At 45.4% G+C, this 22394-nt stretch overlaps 1 protein-coding gene across 1 annotated transcript in view; it reads right to left on the bottom strand.

Moving 5' to 3' along the window:
- PDLIM4 (PDZ and LIM domain 4) overlaps positions 1-14570 on the bottom strand; it is a 43505-nt gene extending 28935 nt beyond the window's left edge. The window contains exons 1-2 of the mRNA XM_064724785.1: positions 14338-14570; positions 1315-1466 (exon numbers count right to left, since the gene is read on the bottom strand). Coding sequence (XP_064580855.1) covers positions 1315-1466; positions 14338-14430 — 245 coding nt within the window. The 5' untranslated portion in view covers positions 14431-14570. The remainder of the gene's footprint in view (positions 1-1314; positions 1467-14337) is intronic.
- Between the last annotated feature and the right edge of the window lie 7824 nt (positions 14571-22394).

The raw sequence follows: 22394 nt of genomic DNA, 5'->3' as shown, positions 1-22394 counted from the left end.
ATCAGGGGCTAAAATGCAAAGAGGGGAATTCAGTCTATCAATTCACACAGCAGAAACCCTCATCAATGAGAATAAACACCTCCATGCTGCAGGTGAAAGCTGCTTTCAGGAAAACGTGGTTCTAACTCCCAATGAAGCTGCTCTGCTCTGAGACCACCACAGCAGCTGGTGGCTCACCAGAACCTCCTGTTCTGGATTTTCACCTCTTCCAAGGAGAGCCCCAATAGCCTGCAGGCAGTCAGGAAGGGAACTCTGGTCCTGCCCTGGGCACAGGTCCTCCTGGGGGTAGAAAATCACAAAGTCTCCCTAAAACTGCTCCAGACAGAAAGCAGAACTACTGCCCTCCTTGGCTATGGGAAACTCCACCTGTCTGAAGGGGTTTTGCTTGCTTTTCTTATCTTCTTTCTTTTGTAATACTGAAGCCACATCATCTGTACACCATGAGCTGAGCTCAGGGGACTCTGCTTTAGCCAGACAGCTCAGAGATGCCTGTCAGAGGAACCACGAGGAATCACTGAGAGTTTGCTCCATTTATGGCAGTGCTCCTTCCCCACTGCCCAGGCATCCAGTCACAGCTACATGGTTTTCCAAGAAAAGTATAAACAGTAAATGATAGCTCTTTATATCAGGAAATGCCTCTTTAATCTGAAGTGGAAAACTATATTCACTTATTTTAACTTATGCCAGATACTATTAGCCATTTGTGAACCTTATAAGGAGTGCTCATTTTGCTTGGGTAATTTGTGATTTTGCTATAAAATTAATTCCAATAGAAATCAAAAAGAAGACCAAGAAAACGAAACCAAAAAAAACAAACAAAAAACCCCTACAACACACACAAAACATCCCAACTATTAAAAAAACCCAAAACCCCAATACCAAACTCATGCCTTCATTTTGCTTTGAAATACCCTAAAAAGCGAATCTGGCAGGACCTTCAAATGTTTTTTTATTGAACAGATGCTTAAAATGATGGTGGATGTTAATGAAGCAGAAGGGTTTGTCCAAAGGACATTTTGATTCCCATGCTACTCTTGCTTGAGTTGACACAACCACAAAGACTCAACTCAGGCCACAGCCTGAACAAGCCTTACAAGGTACAAGTGATATTCCACATGTAAAAATTAACTGAGCCCACTTTTTCTACCAGTGAACCATTAAAAATCATTTTGTTTTACTGTTTTTGAAAACACAGAAGAATTACCCAGGCCATGGGGATGCTCCAAGAACCCAGCCTGAGAGCTCTTCTGCTCCAGGGCCAGCCAAAAGCCCTCTGAGCAAAACTGACAGAGGAGCACATCAGAGAGAACCAACCTGTTCACAGAGAGCAGCAGCTGGTCCACACAGGCTTTGATCTTGTTTTGAGCTTCTAGATGTGTCATGTTGTCTGTGTTCTCTCCGTTAATTGCCAGAATAATGTCTCCTGGGCACAGGTCTGCCATGGCTGCTTTACTGCCAGGGTTAATCTGGGGGAAAAAAAAAAAAAAAGTTACTTAATGCTGGGTTTTTTAAAAGAAGTCCAGTTTCTTGGAGTAAAATGCAGGTAAAGGGAAGAGTTATTTCTGGAGAATATGTGTTTTCACCAACAGCACCTACCTGGGGTTGGATGTCAGAGCTCTCAGGTCTCCAAGGGCCATGCCCTATAACAACACTCTTTGAAATAAGGAATTTCAGTCAACTCTAGCCACTGTGTGACCAGGTCCCCTCTTCACATTTGTCTCTTGCTTGAAATAAATGTAACACACTCTTTCCAGAGAGATGTTTCACACTCCTTTGGCTTGCAGGCCTTTCATGATGCTGCAAGAGTCTGTGCCTAAGCAGCACATGAAACCCTCCTCTGGTTAACCACTATCCCCCTGGCTGGGGGAGAGGTCACGTTTGACATCCCTTCTTCTGCACTGACATCCAAATGACTTGTCTCTTTCTAGCCCTGCGTGGTCACCAGCCCCAGAGGGATTTAGCAGATATGGCACTTGGGAACATGGTTTAGTGGTAGCCTTGGCAGTGGTGAGGTAACAGCTGGAACTGAGAATCTTTAAGATCATTTCCATCCTAAATGATTCCATGATTTTATTCTATAAATATCACACAGCTCTTTAAGCCTCCACAATTCTTTCCTTCTGGTTTTGTTAGAGTGCCAGAACCTTATAAAACTTCTAACTTCTTTCCTGAGGAACTAATGACAGGTCCAGGTACAGTCTGTGGTCAGCAACAAGACCAATCCTATTGCCCATAAAAGAGGTTCTTGAGAAATTACCATTTCATTTACATCATTCTAAATGTGGTTTTAATTTTACAGTAATAGAGAATGACGCAAGGCATATTCAGAACAGGTAAACATGTCTGGTTAAACTCTATGCTATGTGCTTTCCCTCTAATTTCCTCTTCAGTTTATTCACAGCATCTGCTAACCAAACACATTTTATCAACTGAGAAGTTATGGCATGCCTGACTTTTGGTTCTTCATGTGTCACTGCACTAAAGCAAGCTGGTGCTTTGGTTCTGTTTACTCTTGATTTACACAAATGGAATTCCCTGTCTTAGGTGCTGGGTCTCTGCCCCACCCTGCTTGAGAAACCCAGACAACAGGAGCACTGCTGCACCCACCACCTGCCCTTGGCTTACAGCAGTGCATGACAGCAACCAGGCAGACGTGGTGTAGTTATTCAGGCAGTAAGACCAAGTGGGGCAGTTCCCCAGTGCCCAGAAGCCCCCAACCACAGCTCATCATTAAACAGGCGGTCTTTTTAGAAAGGGGGCATGCACATGTACATCCCAGCTTTCATCTTGATTTCGTACAACCCTGCAATGGCTTGCAGGATTAAAGATCACCTTGTTCCAACACAGAGCACATTCCACCCAGGCTGCTCCAAGCCCCATCCAGCCTGGCTTTCAACGTTTCCAGGGACAATTTGTTCTGTTTTTGTAGGGAATTAGAAGAGGATTTAGTCTTACCACAACAGCCCAGCATAACACTGCACTGCTCCCTGCAAGAGCACGGCTCCTGCACCACAGAAACACAAACCTGAAGGTGTTTGACAAGCTCCAAACCACTTCTGACAGTTAAGCAGAACTGGCAGCCCAAGTTACAGCTTTTGTTGCATTGTCAGAGTAAATCAGTATTTGCCATTTGCCCTTCAATAGTTTCAGCTGGGCTGTTTGGCTCCACCAAACCCGCCCAGACCCACTGCTCAGGGGCTGCCCTGTGACTCAGCTCAGAGCAAACAACAGGAGATGGCTCTCAGCTCCACACACATTAGCTCTCACACAGGACATTTCAAGCCAGGACAGGATTATTTTTCCCCTGGCATTGTTAGGGGCTTTCTGACCCCTGTATCCATTCACAGGGCATTAGGGTCCTTTTACAGCCACAGAAGCTGCCAGGCTCACCAGAAAGGCAACCTAAAGCTCAACCAGCACCTCCAAGGAAGCACCTCCATGCTCTTGCCTGCTGTTATCTGCTTCCCCCAGTGTTCATCCCTGGCTGCCAGCAGGCTTTTAGACTAACAGACCTTCAGCTTGACCCAGGACAGCTGTATTTTGTTCTTGTCTATTCAATGCTGTCTAGATGTCTGATGGATTTTTTTCCCCTGTACTGATCTTAACCACGTTGTAGCTTCCTTGAAGAATAAGCTGTTCACAAATGGGACTTTTAGCTGTTTCCTAATTTAAGCTTCTGCTTTATTTCAAATTGTTTTGGCAGTATTTTCATATTAGCATTTTATGTTTGCTGTGGAGATGACTGAGGGCTTGAAACGGAGCTGCACTCCAAGAATTCATCTGAGATACAGCATCAGTGACTAAACAGCTTGGGAATCATTACTGTAATGTCTGTCAGGCCCAAAGTTTGTATTTTAGTGAATAATATTTAAAATACTGTAGACTAAGTTCTCCTGACCCACAGCTGTGCAAAGCCATTGAGACCAAACACTCCACAGAAAGCCTGACAGGTCTGGTTGTGGGTCAGTGCTGAGCCTGAATCGAAGTGCAGAGGTTTTACCTGCTCTGGACATGGCTTAGTGGTGACCTCAGCAGTCCTGGCTTAACAGCTGGACTCGATGTCCTAAAAATCTTGTCCCACAAAGGACTCTGTGATTTATGACATTGGAGCGTGGCAGTGCACAGAGGTGTTGGGATGGAGCTTGGATCAGAGGCACTCACTTGTGCCTCTCTCCAGAGAGCCCTCAGGTCTGCCCTGAGCCAGAACCACAGAGTGTGTGACTTGAAGGAAGCACACACGAATCTGAGAGTAATCAGACAGGTTATGAAGCTAAAAACAGTGCAAAGAAAACCTGCACCAAGTCACTGCAGCCCTGTGCTCTTGAAAGGACAACATAAATCCAAAGCCACCTACAGCAGACTTGGGGTGAAGTTGCCCAACACAGACATGCCAGTCCTGCAGAAAGGGGAGAACACCATCTCTCTGTATCTTCCTGCCCCAGGAGCACCATCCAACCCCTGCCTGTGAGCCATCCCTGGTGCTCAGCAGTTCTGAGGCACAGCCTGGGATGCAATCCAGAAGAGCTGAATGTTTTACAGAACCACAGAATGGTTTGGGGTGGAAGGGACCCTAAAGATCATCTTGCTTCAACACCCTGCCATGGGCAGGGACACCTTCCACTATCCCAGGCTGCTCCAAGCCCCATCCCACCTGGTCTTGAACACTTCCAGGGATGGAGCAGCCACAGCTTCTCCGGCAACCTATGCCATTACCTCACCATGCTCACAGAAATAATTTCTTCCTCATATCTAATCTAAATCTTTCTTACTTCAGCTTAAGGCCATATCCTCAAGTCTTCTGTGAGTGAATCAAAGCAACTCAGAGGAACAGGTCCAGTGCAGTGGATCTGTCATCAGGGACCATGGCAGGGCTGGGTGAGCTCCTCATGAGACGGTTAAGCAGATCCCAGTGCTACCCACCACCTAAGCACTGCTCCATTTTCAGCAGGAAGGAACCAAGCATGAAATATGTGCAGAAGCAGTTCATGTGCTGGGAGGTCACTGGCACTGGTGCTTTCCCAGCTCCTTTTATGCCCAAAGAAGCTCTGGGGTGTTCTCAGCCATGCACGCACAGCACGGTTGCTGCTCTGAGAACGCACGCCTGCCAGCTTCACTGCTCTCCCAAAATTAAATAAAGAACAACCCTCTGACTTTAACCCCTCCACATAAACAAGCAGCTGCTTCCTCGCTTCTCGCTCTCAAAAAATGAAGATGCTTCAGAAAGCTTATAAACAGAAAAGACTAAAGAAACAAACCACTTGGCCAGCAATGCTATGGTAGAGCAGAGCACAAGGGGGTGTTTGCAGAGCACTTGCCCCAGGTAAGCAGGTCCAGGCTCTCCAGATCCCAGAGAGCAGCCCCTCCTCACACAGCATGCCTGTGGAGGGTGTGTCCTGCAGGGATTTTTTCCCCTAGGGAGCCAGAACTTTTCCCCTCTTTTCTAATAAAAATATTATTCTTCCTAATCCCCTTGGGATATGTCTCATTTGTGACATCTTTTCATGTCCTCCACATAGCATTGTGCTTCAAAAAATACCAGAGGTCCAATACTGGTGCCTGTCTCCACCCCCTCTATTGTTCCAGTAAGAAAAAGACAAATTTAAAGAAAGAGCCCCCAGAGGACAGCCCTTCTTTCACTGCCCTCTGCCTCTTCAGTCACCACAGAAGGTTCAGTGACAGCACTGCAAGCATCACCTCCACACCATGCCTTTTGCCAAATCATCCACCAGGGAACTCTATCTCATTTTTAAAAATTGGCTGTGTTTATTAGGTTTTTTCAACTATACTCCTCACTGCTTTTTTCAGGATTATCACCCACCTCTCCTCTCAGGCAGTTACCCTCCAGCAGCCCCTTCCCCAGCCAAGTGCATACTCTGATGCAATGAAACAGATTGGGATAGTCCCAAAGGCAGCAGCAGCTGTCTTATCTGACCACTGGAGCATCACCAGGATTTACTGAGTGCTGGCATCTGACAATGACAGGACATTAAAATAAAGTCCATTGGGGCAACTGCCTTGTGCTTAACCTAAATTGGTTGGTGTTGGAGCCATGCAGTCTAATTTAGCAAGCAAGATTATTTGCACCAAGAGAAGTTTGCTCTTGAAACACAGTGTTCTACCATGTGCCCTGGAGCTTGGCCACAGAAGGGAGCCAGGGCTGGGAGAGCATTCAAACCAGGGTGAAGTCCCCATGCCTGCATCCCTGCCCTCACAGGGATGGCTCTACTCAGAAACAGCTTTGCTCAAGCCAACTTCAGAACTGGGCAAACACCACAAGTTGAACCAATCAATAGTTTAGTAAAAGGTTAATTTGTAATATTAACTTAATCCCTTTTTATTTCTACTTTTTCCCCCAGAAACCTGAATCTGAGGTCACCTGTGTAGGACTGAAGGATGAGGGATGCAGCTCCTCACTCCCTGCAAGACTTCAGCACAGCCATGGGAAAGATTAGGTTAGTCTTTATTCCCACAGAAATTTTTTATCCAAATCAACAAAAGGTGCCTATTCAGGCCATTCCCACCTACACAATGAAGGCAGCTTTATCTCTGCCACATCTTCACTTTATTAAAGGTGTACTCTAATGCATCCCATCAGTGAACAAAGCCAGGATTTAATGGGTTAAAAGGTGCAATCCCAAACAAGCCTACACAGACCACATCACTCTTCTCTTAAATCAGTGGTAGTTTGTTGTAGGCAAGGCTGGGGGAATTCTCTGTTCTGCAACTGTGATCAAAAGGACCCAATTAAAGTCTTTGAGAGACTTTCAAGACAGTGTGACAAAATTCTCAGCTTTTAAACAAAGCCTGTCTGTTCCATGCTATGGGGAAGGGAATGATCTTACATAGCTACATCTTTTAAAACAAGATGAACCAAGAGTCAAATAATTAACTAACGAAAATAAATTCCCTGAACCCTTTAAACATTCTTTCTAGGGATTCTCTTCAGCTTTTCAAAGCATCCTGCCTTGAATTCCTTGCCAATTCATTTGCATTTTTCTAGTTGCTTATATAAAAGTCTGATGTATCAAGGCATTATTTAGATAAGCTCACAGCCCAGTACATGAAGAACACTGTTCATGGAATCTGAATTCATTTAACTACTGGAGAAAATAAGTTTAAAACAATAGAAGGGAAAGAATCAAGTATTATAAAAGGCAAGACAGTCAAAAATCCTTTTGAATCCAAGTACTAATGGATCCAAATCCAAATTTAGAAACATAGAGCAGATCCTAACCCAGCCCTAAGTATGAGGTCTCTGTACAAAGAAGAGGCTGAGAATCAGTGAAACTGGACGTGTTTTAGAGCACCAGCCACTAACCCATGTGCAGAGCTCAGCACATGGATTGAATAAAACAAGGAAGGGACCCACAAGGATCACCTGGAGTATCTTGTCACCAGCTCTCTTGCTCAGCCCAAGGGCACACAGCACAGCTCTGGGAGCACTCCCCATGGTCACAGCCACCAGGAGCCCCTACTGCCTCCTCCACAGACAAGTTAAAGATTCTGTGTTGCTTTACAGCACAGAACAGCCCCACTCAGCAACACAGCTGCCACTACACTTAAATCTGCTCTGTGTTTACTTTGCCTTGTTAGGGAGCAAGGCCAGGGAGGGAGAGCTGCCCTGGGGACACCAGTGAGCCCCTGGTGTGGGTGTGCTTGGAGCACCATTGCAGTCCCTCAGATACCCCACCTCTGCACAGACCAGACTGAGCAGCATCACAGAAAGTGTTTATGGCCAGAATTGCTTCATCTCCTTCAGGGCTTTAGGAGCCAGCTCTCCAGTGAAGTTCTGCCCCTCAGACACCCCTCAACAAGGAGCAGGGCTTCTCGAGCCCTTCTCAGGAACAAGCCTTAAGCACTGTACAGAAGACATAGAGGAATTGCTTAGAGTTTGCCTTCCAAACCATCTGCCTCTTGGCCAGGAACGCAGGCTGACACTTTCCTTCCCATCAAAAGGAAAGTGTACACACAGTGATCTCCAAAGAGAAAAAAAATTCTTCAACATAAAAAGTTTAATCCAGTTGGTGAGCATACCTGAAGTTTCATTCTTGTAGCACACTCAGGTGTTAATCACAGAGTGCAGGGATTTGTGCCTTTGCTGCACAGCTGCTTTATTGGTGAATGTCAAGTAGTTTGCAGGGTTTGGTTTTTGGACCAGAACCTTTGCATATACTAAAGGTTTCTGATGTGTTTTGCTGCTTATGGTAGACAACAGCATTCAGAGCAGGGTCAGCATCCTGCAAACCTCCCCTCTGACAATCTCCTCTGCTCTTATCAACCCGTCCTGGAGTCAGCTGCTCAAAACAGCTTCTCTTTAGCTGTGCACTGCCCATATCTAATAATTAAGAATAATGACTTCAAATAATCTTCTTTATTCTGGCATATTTTGTTTTCTGAAGCTTGGGCTGTAAAATGTCATTGCCACATAATCTGCTATCAATCCACACAATATGTAAAACTACTTAAGGCTTAATGGGTGTGAATGCAAGTTGCTCTGGTTGTCAAGAAGGATTGAGTGTGGCTGTGAGGCATCTTGATGGTGTTTGGAAAACTCATTGGCTGAAATCCTGTTGAACAGCACTTTTTATTTTTTTGTTAAATACAGCTGTGTTCTCTATGGGGAGAAATCAGAATTTGTTTTGGGCTTCTCCTGGCTGGAAAAGCTCCTCAAAAGCCACACTGGCTTGACATCTTTGCTGTTGCTCAAGTAACATAGTGAAACCTGTGTTTGCTTGAAGTTTTTGTGTAAATCCTGAAGTAGAAACCAAACACAGCCTTATCTAGCAGGGCCTGGGGCAAGTGGGGTGTTAGGGGCTGTGTACAAACCCACTACACGAACAAGCTCAGTGAGATACGGGGTTTGCTCTGGCACACATCTGGCACTGATAACAAATCAAGCAGAGTATTTTTCTGTGAACTTGTTTGTTTTAACCTTTTCTATCAACACTGCTAGATCTTGAGAGAGCTACTGTTTTCTTTCACACTTGAGAACCTGTGGTTACAGATGACTTAAAAATAAAAATGTTTTTACTAAGTGCTTGGGGATCTGAGAATCACAAGTCAAGGTATTTTGAGAGCTCAGAAATTGGAAAACAAATTCAGTTAGAAATACTATATTGCTCTTTCTAGGATTTCCTGTGACATGTATTTCATCCTCAAGCTATCAAAAATGAAATTAAATTGCATTGGTCTGCATTAATTCGACACATATTTGTATAAAAATTAAAGGACTTACCCAATTTCAGGCAGACCAGGATTATAACCATCTGTTTTGTTACATAGCAAAAAAAGTTTAGGAAAATAAGAATAATTGCACATAATTCCCCCTGCATACTTCTTGCACCAACAGGGCTGTTCTAGTAAGCCTGTTATCTAACTATTCCCTTTAACCCACTTTATCAAGTGGGATTTAAATGCACACTTCTATGAAATAATTTTGAATACCTGTCCCAACAGGCAATCTTTCAATCTTCGAGGGAAGCTGACATCACCACCATTTAAAACAAAAAGAAGGGGGAAGGAAGAAAACTCCAAATCCCAAATACCCAGGGACACTGACCCTGCTTTGTCCAGCCTGGCAGAGGCCTGGTGTTTTCACGGGTGTGCTGGGTTTATTTTGTTAACTTGCCCCAAGGTCAGAGCTTGCCTACATGGATCTACATGAATCATTCTTTCCACCTGCTTTCCCACTCAGGATTATCAGGGTGCTTAATTACGGTAATTAGTATTAGGTTTTCATTCCAGTATGTTCCACCACTACTGTCTCCTGAACCAGCACAAGCATTTATTCTTCTCTTTCAGTTATTAAACAAAGCCTCAGCCATAGAAACGCTTCAGCAGCAAATATATTTGTGACATATTTCTGTTAGTTCTTATCTGTAGCTCAGATTAAGTGTTCTGTACCAGCACAGCTTCACACTTAAACACCCAAACCTCTCGGCCCTGAGTTTATAGGAGTGATGAGAAAAACAAAAACTGACTAGCAAAAGTATTTCCTTCCACTTGAAGTAATCATCCCACTTGAAATACTGTAACAACTTTACTATGCAACAAAGTGAGGGACAGCTTTCATCACTCAGCTCCACACAGACAGCAAACCCAATAAAAGTCAGCAGAAATCCAGAAATCGAGGGGGGGGCATAGCTTTGGGATTCAGCAACACAGAGAGGCTTCTTCAGTCCATTTGGGAGCTCTGAACAGAGTGCATCATTTCCATCTAATAAACTATCATATACATAAGAACTATATGAAACAAAACCCCCCCACCTTAAGGAAATTGAAATCCTCCTAACTTGTCTTAAACAGAGACAAAATTCCTGTTCCTTTTGCTGCTGTCTCTGATCCTTGCCTTCTACACCAACACAGGTGGAGCTCCTGGGGTAACCAAACCTGTTACTGCCAGCCCTGGGGAGCCCCTTCTGCTCAGCCATCCCACCCACACAAGAACAAACCTCCCAGGTATTATACCACTGAGTTCCCTCTGCATTCACACAGGATCACAGCACAGACTTGGGCATTTGCTGCCTGCCCTGACAGAGTCAACAAAACCACTTTTACTGGAATTCCTTCCTCAGCAGAATTCTTTCTCGAGTATCCTAACCTTTAACAGGACACGTCTCTGCTCAAATGTGAAAGCTGCTTAAGTTTAAAAGTCAACCTTAACTCAAACAATACCTGGATAATGGATTGCAGGCCAATTATTTCTCATCCTTCTTGTGTTACATTTCCAAGCCAAAACTGAAACTTGCATTTTTGCTGCTCCTCTAGAGACCAGCAGGTAAACTTATGTTGAAGCCAGTAGATAAAGGAAAACTTGTGTTAAAATCTCATTAAAAATACTGGAATTGGTCCATTTGTCAATTATCTGTTTAGCCAAGTAATTTATCTGTGATTTCAAAAACAGCAAGTGCATGGATTAACATGGCAGAACTGGGCAGATGATGACATCAGCTGCTCCAGGAGCAGGACAAGCAAGTTCAAATGATTAAATGCATTCAGCTCCTCCAGTTACGCTAATGACTGATTATCTTTTAATCCCAGGCAAGGGGATAGATCAACTGTGATCCCACACAGAACCACAGCACTCACTGATGTGGTTACAAGCACAACACTGAGAACAGCCAAGTGAGTTATCCCATTCCTGCTCCTGAGCCATGGCTGCTGGTCAAAAGGAATGCTGTCACTGGAGTCAGAGCCACAGGGAACCCCCTTTCCCACAGAGGGCAAACACAGCACCCTGTATTAGCCTGCTCAACCAAGGAAAAGCAGCTACCAGAAATTTAATTAAATCTTAAAACCACTCTATCCAGTCATTAAGGTCAACTTGAAGGAGATCTTTTGGATAATTTCCTACCCCCATAAATATCATTAGGAGGAGTAACCATGAATGATGTGATGTCCTACACCTAGTGTTAGCTCACTGTAACAGTGGCTATGAAACAAACTGTGCCCTGTGCTGACAACACACCAGTCTCACCCTCAGGGCTGCATGCCCCCAAACCAGTCCAGCAAACTCCAGCCCTGCTAATATGGGTCCTCCTGAATATACAAGAAGAAACAAGATAAAAGAGTGGCTATAGCATACCTAACTCTTCATGTGACTGTATGAGAGAGATGCCCTAAGCATGCCCTTCTGGATTTGCATTTATCTTTAATGCCAAAGAACACAACACCCCACCTGGAGCCCTGGCCTCTCCAGGGCAGAGTTCAGCATCAGCTGCTCAGCAGAGCAATACCATCAGCACCTGCACAGCCACAGCCACCTCACAGGGGCTAAAGGCCAAAGTAAACCCTTGTGAGCGAGGCAAGTTCCATCCCAAAGCAGGACAGGGTCATTGTCATGTTCCATGCTAGTAAACCCCTATACTGTCCTTTATCTCTTGACAATATTATCACAAGATACTTTTGTGGACCACCTTCAGCTTTGTGTCCTGCCTGACACCATTATGCCTCTTTCTCAGCTCACCCTGGCAGCTCCTTTCATTATTTCCAGCCTCCAGCACCCAGAGCCAAATGTGGGTGGCCTTGGATGCCTGAAATCCCAAACTGCACCTGATTTCCCAACATAACCAGGTAGGATGCTTGCAGAGCTGTACAGCCCAAACACCTTGTGACAGGTTGATCCTCAGCCTCCTTTGGCCAAGCACTGGGACACAGCAATCCCACACCCCTCAGGCAGACCAGCACACCCAGCACATGTTGGCATCCTGGGCCCACAGCTGGATGTGGGAATCTGAGAGTGTGGTCCTGCCTTCCAGCAGGGTTTCTGCTTTTCCAAAGATGTTTGTAATTTAATGGCATTTTAGTATAAAACAAATAAAACCGAAATTAAAGAAGAAAGGCACTTTGAAGGGAAGCAGAAGTCAGCCAAAAGCCTCCACAATTAGCAAGAGTCTCCTGCCGTGAGCCAGGCTGGACAAAGGGGATGGAGGCTTCTCATTCCTGGAGATGGGAAGCCCCCAGCCCCCTTGCCAAGATTTAAAGCCAGAAAGAACAGATTTCCTGGACAATTACAGAATAAAAGGGAATATGGCACCACAACAGCCATGATCAGTGCTCTGCACAGTAGCAGGGTTGCTCTGAGCCACCACCAAGCAAAGCCCAGGCTCCCCAGGAGCCCTCCAGCAGCCCCTTCCTACATCCCCACAGCCAGGAGCTGCAGCAGAAGATAATTCTTCCCCAGCTTTAACATTTTCAGGTACTGTTTGCAAAGCAAGTAAGGTCTTTTCTTGTGTTTAGAGACTAGAGCCCAAGCAGAGCACCCTACATCTAGATTTACACCCTAGTGGTTTGTCTCCCACCCTCTGGGAGCAGCTGTTAGAGTACAGCACATCAGAGCATCAGCCCACTCCTCAGGGGGAACAGAATTTAAAAAGGATCCAATTTAAAAGGCTGCCAAATGGAATAACACCCTACATCTGCTTCTTGCATTACAACTCCTGGTGATCCACAGCAAGACTGGCCTGAGAATCATCCTCCTGACACCTCCCAGGTTTGCTGAATCAAACAAGAAATTTGGCAAGCCACATATCTAGGCAGAAGCAGACTTAGGTTTTTCTTGTTTAATATTAAACCAGTTGGGTTTTTTTTTTTTAAGTAACAGGAAAACTGGCTCCCTCCACTGAGTTCAGATGTTCACTTCCACAACAAGAACATTTCTACAATTGCTGGGAAGTGATTTTTGATACATGCCAAGTTACCAGGGGAGAAATAGAACTCTCCATGTCCAGGAGGTTCAGGCTGAGCCCCAAAAGCCGAGTGCCCCTCTCACAGCACATTCCCCCAGCTGCGTGGAATACAGCCCCCCGTGCTGCACAGCCAGCCCACCTGCACCACCCCACCTTCCCTCTCCTCCATCCAGCTCCTCCTGCTTCTCCCCAAAACAGCCCTCACTGGAGCACTGGGAAAGGGACAGGCCAAAGTAGAAACAGAAACAAAGCCATGCAATAGACATGCTTGAACTCAAAGACAAACTAAACCTCTTTAAAACACATTCTCTTCCATAATTATTTCTCTGAAACTCAGGATTCGTGTTTTCTCTTTTCTGTCACAGCTTTGGCAGATGGATTAAAAGACGGCAAACAGCTTGTGCGCATTACAACAGTATTTTTAAGTTACGGCTCCTTTCAAATGCACTCAGTGTTTGTTCCAGAAATTCAGCAGCAGCAGCAGCTGCCCAGGGGTGCTGGGCAATGCTGCAGAGCCCGACACGCCGGGCAGGCAGAGCAGGGCACGGACACATCAGCGCCCCAAGGAGCGTGCCCAGCTCACACCCAGCACCTCATCCATCACCCAGCCATCACACCGCTGCGCCGCCAGCCTTCCCGCACGGGGGATGCTTTGTTTGCACATGTATCTACACACAAAGCCTATTTCAAACTATCAGGGGCGTCTTAGCAAAGAATTTTCCAGAATACAGATTTGTAAGGTCAAACACAAGTGTGAGTACACTTACACAGTAATTATTACCAGCCCACATAGACCCCAGAACACTGCAGCCTGCATGGAGAAACTTCTTGCTGACTTAACTCATGCCTTCTTTAAAAACCCCAACAGCCTGTGAACTCAGTCCAGGGCACGAATCCAAACCCTGCGAATACTAAAAACTTTGAAAGCAGATCCTTATGAATTAACATCCAAAAAAGTAAAGCACGGAGAACGCTGTAACACTGGGGAAAGCAGCTGAAACAGTGCAAAGCTCAGAGGGGAGCACGCATTTGAGTACATACAGAATAATTTGGAGTTGCAAAGAGCCCAAGCGCTGCCACCCGCCCGGCTCCGGGTACCACCCGCCCGCCCCCATCACCTGCGGCCGCCCCGCTCCCCCTGCGGGCTCACCCTGGAGATGGTCAGCGGGGCGCTGAAATCTTTACCGCCCACCAGACGAAAGCCCCACGGCGAAGGGCCACGCAGGACCACCGAGTGCGCCATAGCGGCGGCGGCGGGCGCTCCCTGCCCGCGGACTGCGGCAACTCCGAGCGCCGGCACGGAGCGAGCCCCAGCGCCGGCACGGAGCGAGCCCGCCTCCCGGCACACCCCGCCCTCAAGGCGGGCCGGGGAGGAGGGATGGACCCGCTCCCACTGGCCTTGGGGGAGCTACAGCGCGGATTTCCCCCTGGATGCTTTTATAAGTGGGGTTCGGAGCGTTCACTCGCCCTGGTAAAGTTGCAGTCCTTTACTAGTAGTAAAGTACTTTGCATACTACCAGTATGCAAAAGTGAAGTTTGGTGTGGTTTTGGTCAAAGTTCCCCTCACTGCAGTTTAATCCTTTGCAGTGCAAGGAAAATGATGCAATAGGTCACTAAACGTTTGGTTGTGACTGTTTTATTCATTACAATAAGTCTCCCGAATGAGAAAAAAGTTCAAGGAAACAATCAGATTTGGTTTAAAGCGCTTTGTGAATCTTTCACGGTCGTCACTTGGGCAAAAGATAAACTTCCAGGAAAATAATCACAGAATCACAGAGTGGTTTTGTTTGGGATCACCTGAAATGTCATGTCAATCCAGCTCCCTGCTGTGGACAATGACACCTTCCCCTGTCCCCGGTCGACCCAAGCCCCATCCAACCTGGCCTTGGATGCTTCCAGGGATGGGGCAGCCACAGATGCCAGGGCTTCATCACCCTCATAGGGAAGAATTTCTTCCTAATATCCAACCTACCTTTGTCAGTTTGAAGCCATTCCCCCTTGTTCTGTCTCTCCATGCTCCAAGTCCCTCTCCAGCTCTCCTGGAGCCCCTTTAGGCATTGGAAGAGGCCCTCAGTTGTCCCCAGAGCTTTTCTTCTGCAGGCTGAATGCTCCCAGGTGTCCCTGTGTGTCCCCACAGCAGAAATGCTCCAGCCCTCAGAGCATCTTCATGGCCATTGTACCCCAACATTACTGTGTCCTTGCAGGGGTCTCTGGAGCAGCAGAGAATCTGGCCCAGCAGAGGATCTCAGTTTCCTGGTGGTACAGCTGGATCAGTGACTGTTGGAGCACCATGGAGATGTCCATGCTGCCAGTGAGTGTTTAATGGGATGGTTTGCAGGCACAGAGTGGGTTGCAGGTGAGGTAGGTGGTCAGCAGAGCTGCAAAGCATGTCCCCCAGAAGCTGAGAAAAAAATCTCCAAATATCTGTAAAATTTCCTTTTCTTCCTGGAAAGGGCTGGACCAGAATTTACCACTTGAAAAAGAAAGACCTAACAAAGGATTCATTGTTTAAAAAGTCCAGTTCCATTGAGCACCTTCCCACTGCCTGGTTTTGCGAGTTTGATTTATGTGCCATTTGCTGTGAATGCTCTTCGCTCGTGACACAGGAAGGTTTGTGTGACTGGCTCTTTGCTGAGCCCATTTTCTGGGCTTTGGTCTGGGACAGGGGTCACAGCTGTGACTCTGAGGTGTCCTGCAGCTTTGGGTATAGCAGCATGAGTACAGTCTGCATGCTGTGTCACAAGCCTGAAACACAATACTCTTGGTTTGCTCTGCTAGAAAGGTGCCTGCAGAGGGGAGGTCCAGCTGCAGCCAATACCAGCAGAGCTTTCCCTGCTCTTTGTTCCTCACAAGAGTCTGCCTTCACCAACAGAGGCTACACAGGCTGACTTTGTCTGGGTGATGAATCATACCTCCTTATTCCTGCATGATATCACCCAGCCTGCAGAAGCCTGGGAGTAGGCTGGTCTGAGGTTTCTTGCTTGTGTTAGAAAATCCACCGAGCCAAACAGCAAAATTCCTCTCACAGAGGAACTGGTTGTGTCCCACCTCTCCTGCTCTCACTGTTCAGTGATGAAGAGGATTCTCTGAAGGACAGAGCTAAAAATGTGCACAAATGCAGCGTGTCAGCAATGGCATCTCCTTCCTCTTAGGAGGGAAAAGAAAAAATTCTTGCAGTGAAGGGCACTGAGTTTACTGGAAAGTAGCAACAATAAACCAGAGCTATGGGAAAAAAAGAGGAAAAAACTAAACCCGCAGTTCTGTGGAGTCAAATATTTCCCACTGCCACTCGCTGGAGCTCCATTCCCCGGGTGGGTTCTGAACTGCACCCTGCTGGGAAGGGCAGCTCTGCTGTGCAGCAAAGCTTCAGGGGTTCCAAGTAATTCGCTGGCAGAGGCAAAAGATGATCAAAACACAGAAATCCCCTCCATTAGAGTATTCATTTCAAAAGCAGACAGGAAACTGCTGCCTCCGAGGCACTTTCTCTTCAAGGCTTTTTGAATGCTCAGCCCAGATCACTCCTTATGGAACTGATGCCTCATCTAAGACTTAACCCAAGTAAAACAAAATAGCCAAATTGGTATAAATTTGTGGGTGTGTTTATTCCAAATGAGACTATATTCCAGAATACACTACACTGTGTGAAGTAGAGGCAGTTTTCTATGAAGAAAACAATATGCATTTGAATTGCTCCTGATTGAAAGTGTTCACATGCAGAGCAGCTCTCAGGATTCAGAACTGTATCAGGAACTAATTTTGCACCCCTCTACAATAGATGTTTTTCCCCAGGATGCAGGGAATGAGAGCATTAGCTAAAGAGGTCCATGGTTCACAGGTGCCCCGTGTTCTCTCAGCTGCTCACACACCTTTTCACATGTGCTTTCTTTGAGCAAAGCAAACATGACTCTGCAGTCTACAAAGGACTCAATCAGCTCTCACTTCAACCACCTAAAGTGGCCTCATAAATTTCTGGTTTTGTCTTTGAGAGAATCGTAGAATCACAGAATGGCTTAGGTTGGGTGGGACCTTAAAGATCAGCTTATTCCAATCCCCACTGACAGGGCCACATTCCTCTAAAACAGGTTGCTCAGTGAGAATTTTTCAATTCTATTTTAGGTAATTTCTAAAATCTAATTGGAACTAATTAAGAGAAATTAACAGGACCAACAGCAGCTGAACCTTGCTGTGGGAGCAAGCCTCAACTTCCAGCTGAAATACAGAATTGCCAAGGTGCTCATTCTTCAGCTGAATGCTGAAACCTGACAGCGAGCTCTAACAAAGACCACACATTATTCAAAGGGAGGTCAAACATGTTCATGAATTCAATCTCATCACTTTGTTCACTTTATCTTTCCCCTCCCCGATATTTTCCTTGATATTTGTTTTCAGTAGTTTTCCACCCCAGAGACTTATCACCTCTTTGTTTCTGTTTTTGACTATCCCATTCAGGCTCTACTTCACCACTGGTGACATTCTCAGTTTCCTTCCTTTGTTATCACAGACTGACTGGGTAAACTATGGATCTTTGTGTCCCATTCTGAAAATGAACATTCAGGTTTTCCATCCGCCACCCTCCCAATATTTAGCAGAGGTTCGTGTTTATCTGAGAGTCCTGATATGACCCTTCAATGCTTTGTTTTTGAACATGTGTCCTTATGAGGGTGATTTAAAGCATCATTATGGCTTGATAGCTCTTCTCCAGGTCAGGAGATTTTCTTGCTTGTACCAATTGCCATCAGGGCTCTGGTTGTTTCTGCTTTGGGCCATTTCAGTGGCTGAAGTTTGTCATGAGTTATCCATCCCTGCAAGTATTCAGGGCCAAGTGGAAAAGGTCTTGGAGAAACCTGGGCTGATGGAATGTGCCTCTGCCCATGGCAGGGGACTGGAATGAGTTTTAAGATCCCTTCCAATCCAAACCATTCTGTGGTTCTATGATTTAAAAGTAGCTTTAAGCACCAAACTAACCATTAGCCTGTGGGTTGGCCTTACCAACAGCCACACTTCAGTTAAAATTGTGTGTCAGAGGCACATGGTTTGTGTTTGGAAATCATTTGTTGTGAATGGTTATTTTTATTTTTTAATGCTGGTTACTCCTCTTCATATTTTTGATTGGAAAAGGTCCCTAAAAGTGATGCTGATCACATGAGTTCAAAATCCTCGTGGGAATAAAAAACTCCAAGCAATGTTTCATGGCATTTGTGCAATTTGCCCTCCCAGTAGTCAGTGCTTCTCAGAGTACAATCTCTTTTCCTTTCTTCCATTAATCAGTAATCCTTGATTTTTTTCGTCTTGATTTCCATTGCCTGAATGAGTTCTTTCTGGTGCCTTCCTGTCCCAAGAGGATTCACATACAACAGATTCTCAAGGGTTCCAGTTTATTCCTTCACTTAATAGATTTAAAAAAAATAAAAATCCAAAGCCTCAACATCCTGTGAACAATTAAATTTGAAACTCCTTACTTGGATTAAATACAGGCAAATCTCAACCCTATGGCAGCTTTAGCTGCAGGTTTCCAAAGGATTACTTAATTTATAGGCTTTGCAGGATCTCTCAGATCTGAGTTATTATTTTGGCTTTTGAAAGTTCCTTGGCAGATGCCCAAGTGTTGGGAACTGTCATTCTGAATTCTGTTTAATTCATTTGTTTGTCTAAATCATTTCTAAGAAGTTTGTCTCACGGATCTAAGCATCCCACAGAGAAAAACCCAGCTGTGATAGAAACCATTAGGGTAATGAAAGAAAACTTATTCCTCCAGTAGAGTTTTTTCTCTGTAATCATGTTCAGGTGAAGAAGCCAGCTGCCTCCCAGGGCTTTGGAGATTTAAGGGATTGTAGCAGCCTGGAGTAGTGGAAGGTGTCCCTGCCCATGGCAGGGTGTTGGATCAAGATGATCTTTAAGGTCTTTTCCAACCCAAAACATTCTATGAGTCTATAAAAACTAAGAACCTTCACTGTGCACGGTCAGATTAAGCTTTGATTTGCAACACTGTACAGCAGGAGCAGAGTCACAAAAGGAACAAAGGCAAATTCTTTGTTATATGTGTTCAGAGAGTAAAATGCAGCAGGGCTTGTCACCAAATGCAGTTTATTCTTCTATTCTGGCAAATGTACATGGGTCAATATTCTAAGTCTTGCTCATCAGACTACCAGTCATCTACCAGAACTTCATGTGCTGGGGTTTTGCGACCCCCTAAGCAGCAAGGACAAGTCCCTACCTCCCTAACAATGCAGACTAAACACAAGATAAGAGCCTGTGATGGATTTCCCAAGGGGAGCACCAGGAAGCAATGACACAGCGTGGCCAGCTCACATCAGAACTCAACAGCAGCCTGTCCTTGATAATGGCAGCTCTGCAGAAGGCTGTGGACAAGGACAAGGCTGACATCAGGGCTCAAATAAAGGTCACAACACGTTCAAAATGTTGCAAACAAACCACTTTAAAAATATATATATATATTCCCTTCTTACCAATTTTGCTGGAAAATGAGTTGGTTTCATGTTCACCATATTCTCAGTCTCACTTTCCATCTCAGAAGTCAGAGCAAACAGATGAGCAAGTGCCTGTTAGGTCATACCTGACCTTCCTCACCTTAATCCCCAGACTGAGACTAATGCTGTGACAAGCCAGGCAGCACAGAGCAGGCAGGGGACTGTCCTGCTGCCACACCAGAGCAGATCCCTGGGTCTTTTTCACCTCACCTGTGTAGCTGCAAGCCTGGAATACAGGAGCAGATGGAAGGAGCTGGTGTGTTTGCTTGGAAGGGGCATGACCTCCTCTGGCGGGTTCAGCTGCTGCTGACAGCAAGGGCAGGATTAACCCTGGCTCTCACCCTGCCAGAGCTGTAACCTCTTCACAGCCATGCCACTGTGACCAGGGAATGGCAGTTGAGAAAATCAAAAGAAATACTGGCATAATATTGCAAGAAGAAGATGAGATTACAAGCAATTTGCTGTTTCTGCAAGGATAATTGTTCCCATTATGGGATTAAACTGATTGATTTCCCATCAGAAACGGTGCCTGGAAGAACAAAGTCAAAACCTCTGGTCTAATGTGAGTCACTTCACTGAGCAGCTAAACACTGAGATTTTGTTGGTTTTTCTCTTGTGAAATCATGACAGATGTCAGCTGTTGCTATATTCTGCAAACAAATTTGGCACATTTTTCTTTCACACAGTAGAATCCAAGTGACTGTACCTATCCACAGAAGAGCTCCCCGGCCTTTCCTGGGGATCTCAGCATTTATCACCCTCTCTCTTGACTCTGTTTACATTGATGCATCCTTTTTTGGGTGTTGTACAGCTCCAGAATGCAGACAACTGGAGAGAATTAAGCTGAATGTTCCCAATTTATGCAGGTCAAGGAGAGTTTGCCTTTTATCCTGCAGAGATAAGTACAGCAAACTAACTCTTTTTGAAAGGCTGAGTTCCACAGATGCCAGCAAAAAGATTCAGTGATCACAAAGATTCCTGAAGATGGATTTCACAGGAGTTTCCCCATTCATTTCAGCCTTAAACTGATAGGGACAGAGGGACAAACAGTAGGCTAAGAAAGAGGGAACAAGTTTTGTGATGTCTTATCCCAGTATGTTCTGCTGGAATTCATTTAGCCCAGTCCATCACTGCTGTCTCACCCCATGTAAAGCATTCCTGCTGTGCTGAGGGTGTTCCATACGCTCCCTGGGGAGGATCCAGAGGGATCAGTTCTCATCTAGTTTAAGAGTCTGTGCTCTGCAAAGTGTAAACTGCATGGTAAGGGCAAAGCAATGCTGCAGAATAGCTCAGGGTGTGAGAGCAGGACACAGCTCCGCTCCTGGAGCAGATCCTTTCTCCCTCCACTCAGGCTGTGCTTCATCACTTCCAACACTTTTTCAGAAGTGTCTATAGAGGCCCAGGACATCTCCTCACATCAAGGTTCTACTCACTAATGCATGTTTATATCACATCTTAGGGAAGGGAACATCCCCCAGAAGGACATGGAAAATGCAGTGCATAACTGCGGGCGTTTATCCTGGAGGAGAAAGGTATGTTTAACAGTTTGAACTCTCCCAATTTCCTGAATTCATTGGTTCATCAGAGGAGGATTTCCAAGAATCTTTTGAAAAATATTGTGCTTGAACTTTGAGGTGAAATGCTAGGAGGTGCTCACGCTGGACAGAAGATTAGGCATTCATCATCCATGAGCAAGAAATGAAGAAACTGAATAATACACAATGAAGAAACTCCTTCCTGATGTCATAGGCTTTTGCTTACTCCTTATTTTTTTGGTTACTCTAAAGAAATAAATACACTAAGCCTTCATCTCATTACTAGGGCTTGCAGGCCAGAATTAAAATGCTTTGGTGTCCAAATCCTGCTATTTCTGGGAGAGAATCTCTTGGGCACCAGCTGAGACCAAAAATAGCATGCCAATAGATTTTTAAATATTTCTGTAACAGTTAAAGATTAGTCTTCTGAATTAGTATGTCTTGTCTTAGTTCTCTCTTAAGATTTCTGAAGTTTGCACTTGTGCACCCAGATTTCACAAACACAACAGCATAAATTCCAAACCCTGAAAACAGGCAGTGACTTTACTGAATAAGCAAAAAAAAAATTTCAAAGTAATTGCCAATATTTATGTTCTAGTGTTCTAGCACATAAGCAGGAATTCATAAATGCTTGCAGGAATGTAACATATCAGCCTCCTTAAACAGCCATATCCTGTTTCTTTTGTTTCCTTTTCTGCCTTTGCAGTGACTGTTGCTACAACACCATCCATCACTGCTCCTTTCATCTGTCAGGCCCTCCAGCCGCCCGCCCACAGCTCCATACCTGTTTCCCCAGGTCTGAGCTGTCTGGATTTCCCCCATGCTTGCTGTTTCAGGGTGTAGATGCTCACCCTTTGCAGCTGGAGCTGTGTGGGCAATGCAGGAACTGCTCAGGTTCCTCAGCACTCCTCCTGTACCTGCTCAGCTGGTTGAATTGGGTTCAGCCAAGCAAGGTTAGATTTGGCAGGTTTTGTCACAGGGCATTCACACTGGGGACTGCAATGATGGTTAAAAGGACACAGTCTAGGCTGAGACTGGGAGCGTGGTGGCTGCAGTCAGAGGACAGCATGCATCAACATCCCTGTTCAGAGAAGTTCAAGCACATCTTTCCTCTGCTATTATTAGCTTCTTAGCTAAGTTTTGTGGCTGATCAGCTGCAGGATCCTGCTGCTGAAGATGCTCCT

This window comes from Zonotrichia leucophrys, chromosome 13, assembly GCF_028769735.1.
Source record: "Zonotrichia leucophrys gambelii isolate GWCS_2022_RI chromosome 13, RI_Zleu_2.0, whole genome shotgun sequence".
Classification (NCBI taxonomy): Eukaryota; Metazoa; Chordata; class Aves; order Passeriformes; family Passerellidae; genus Zonotrichia; species Zonotrichia leucophrys.
Note: the sequence above shows the minus strand (reverse complement) of the source record. Positions and strands in the feature narration are given on the sequence as shown.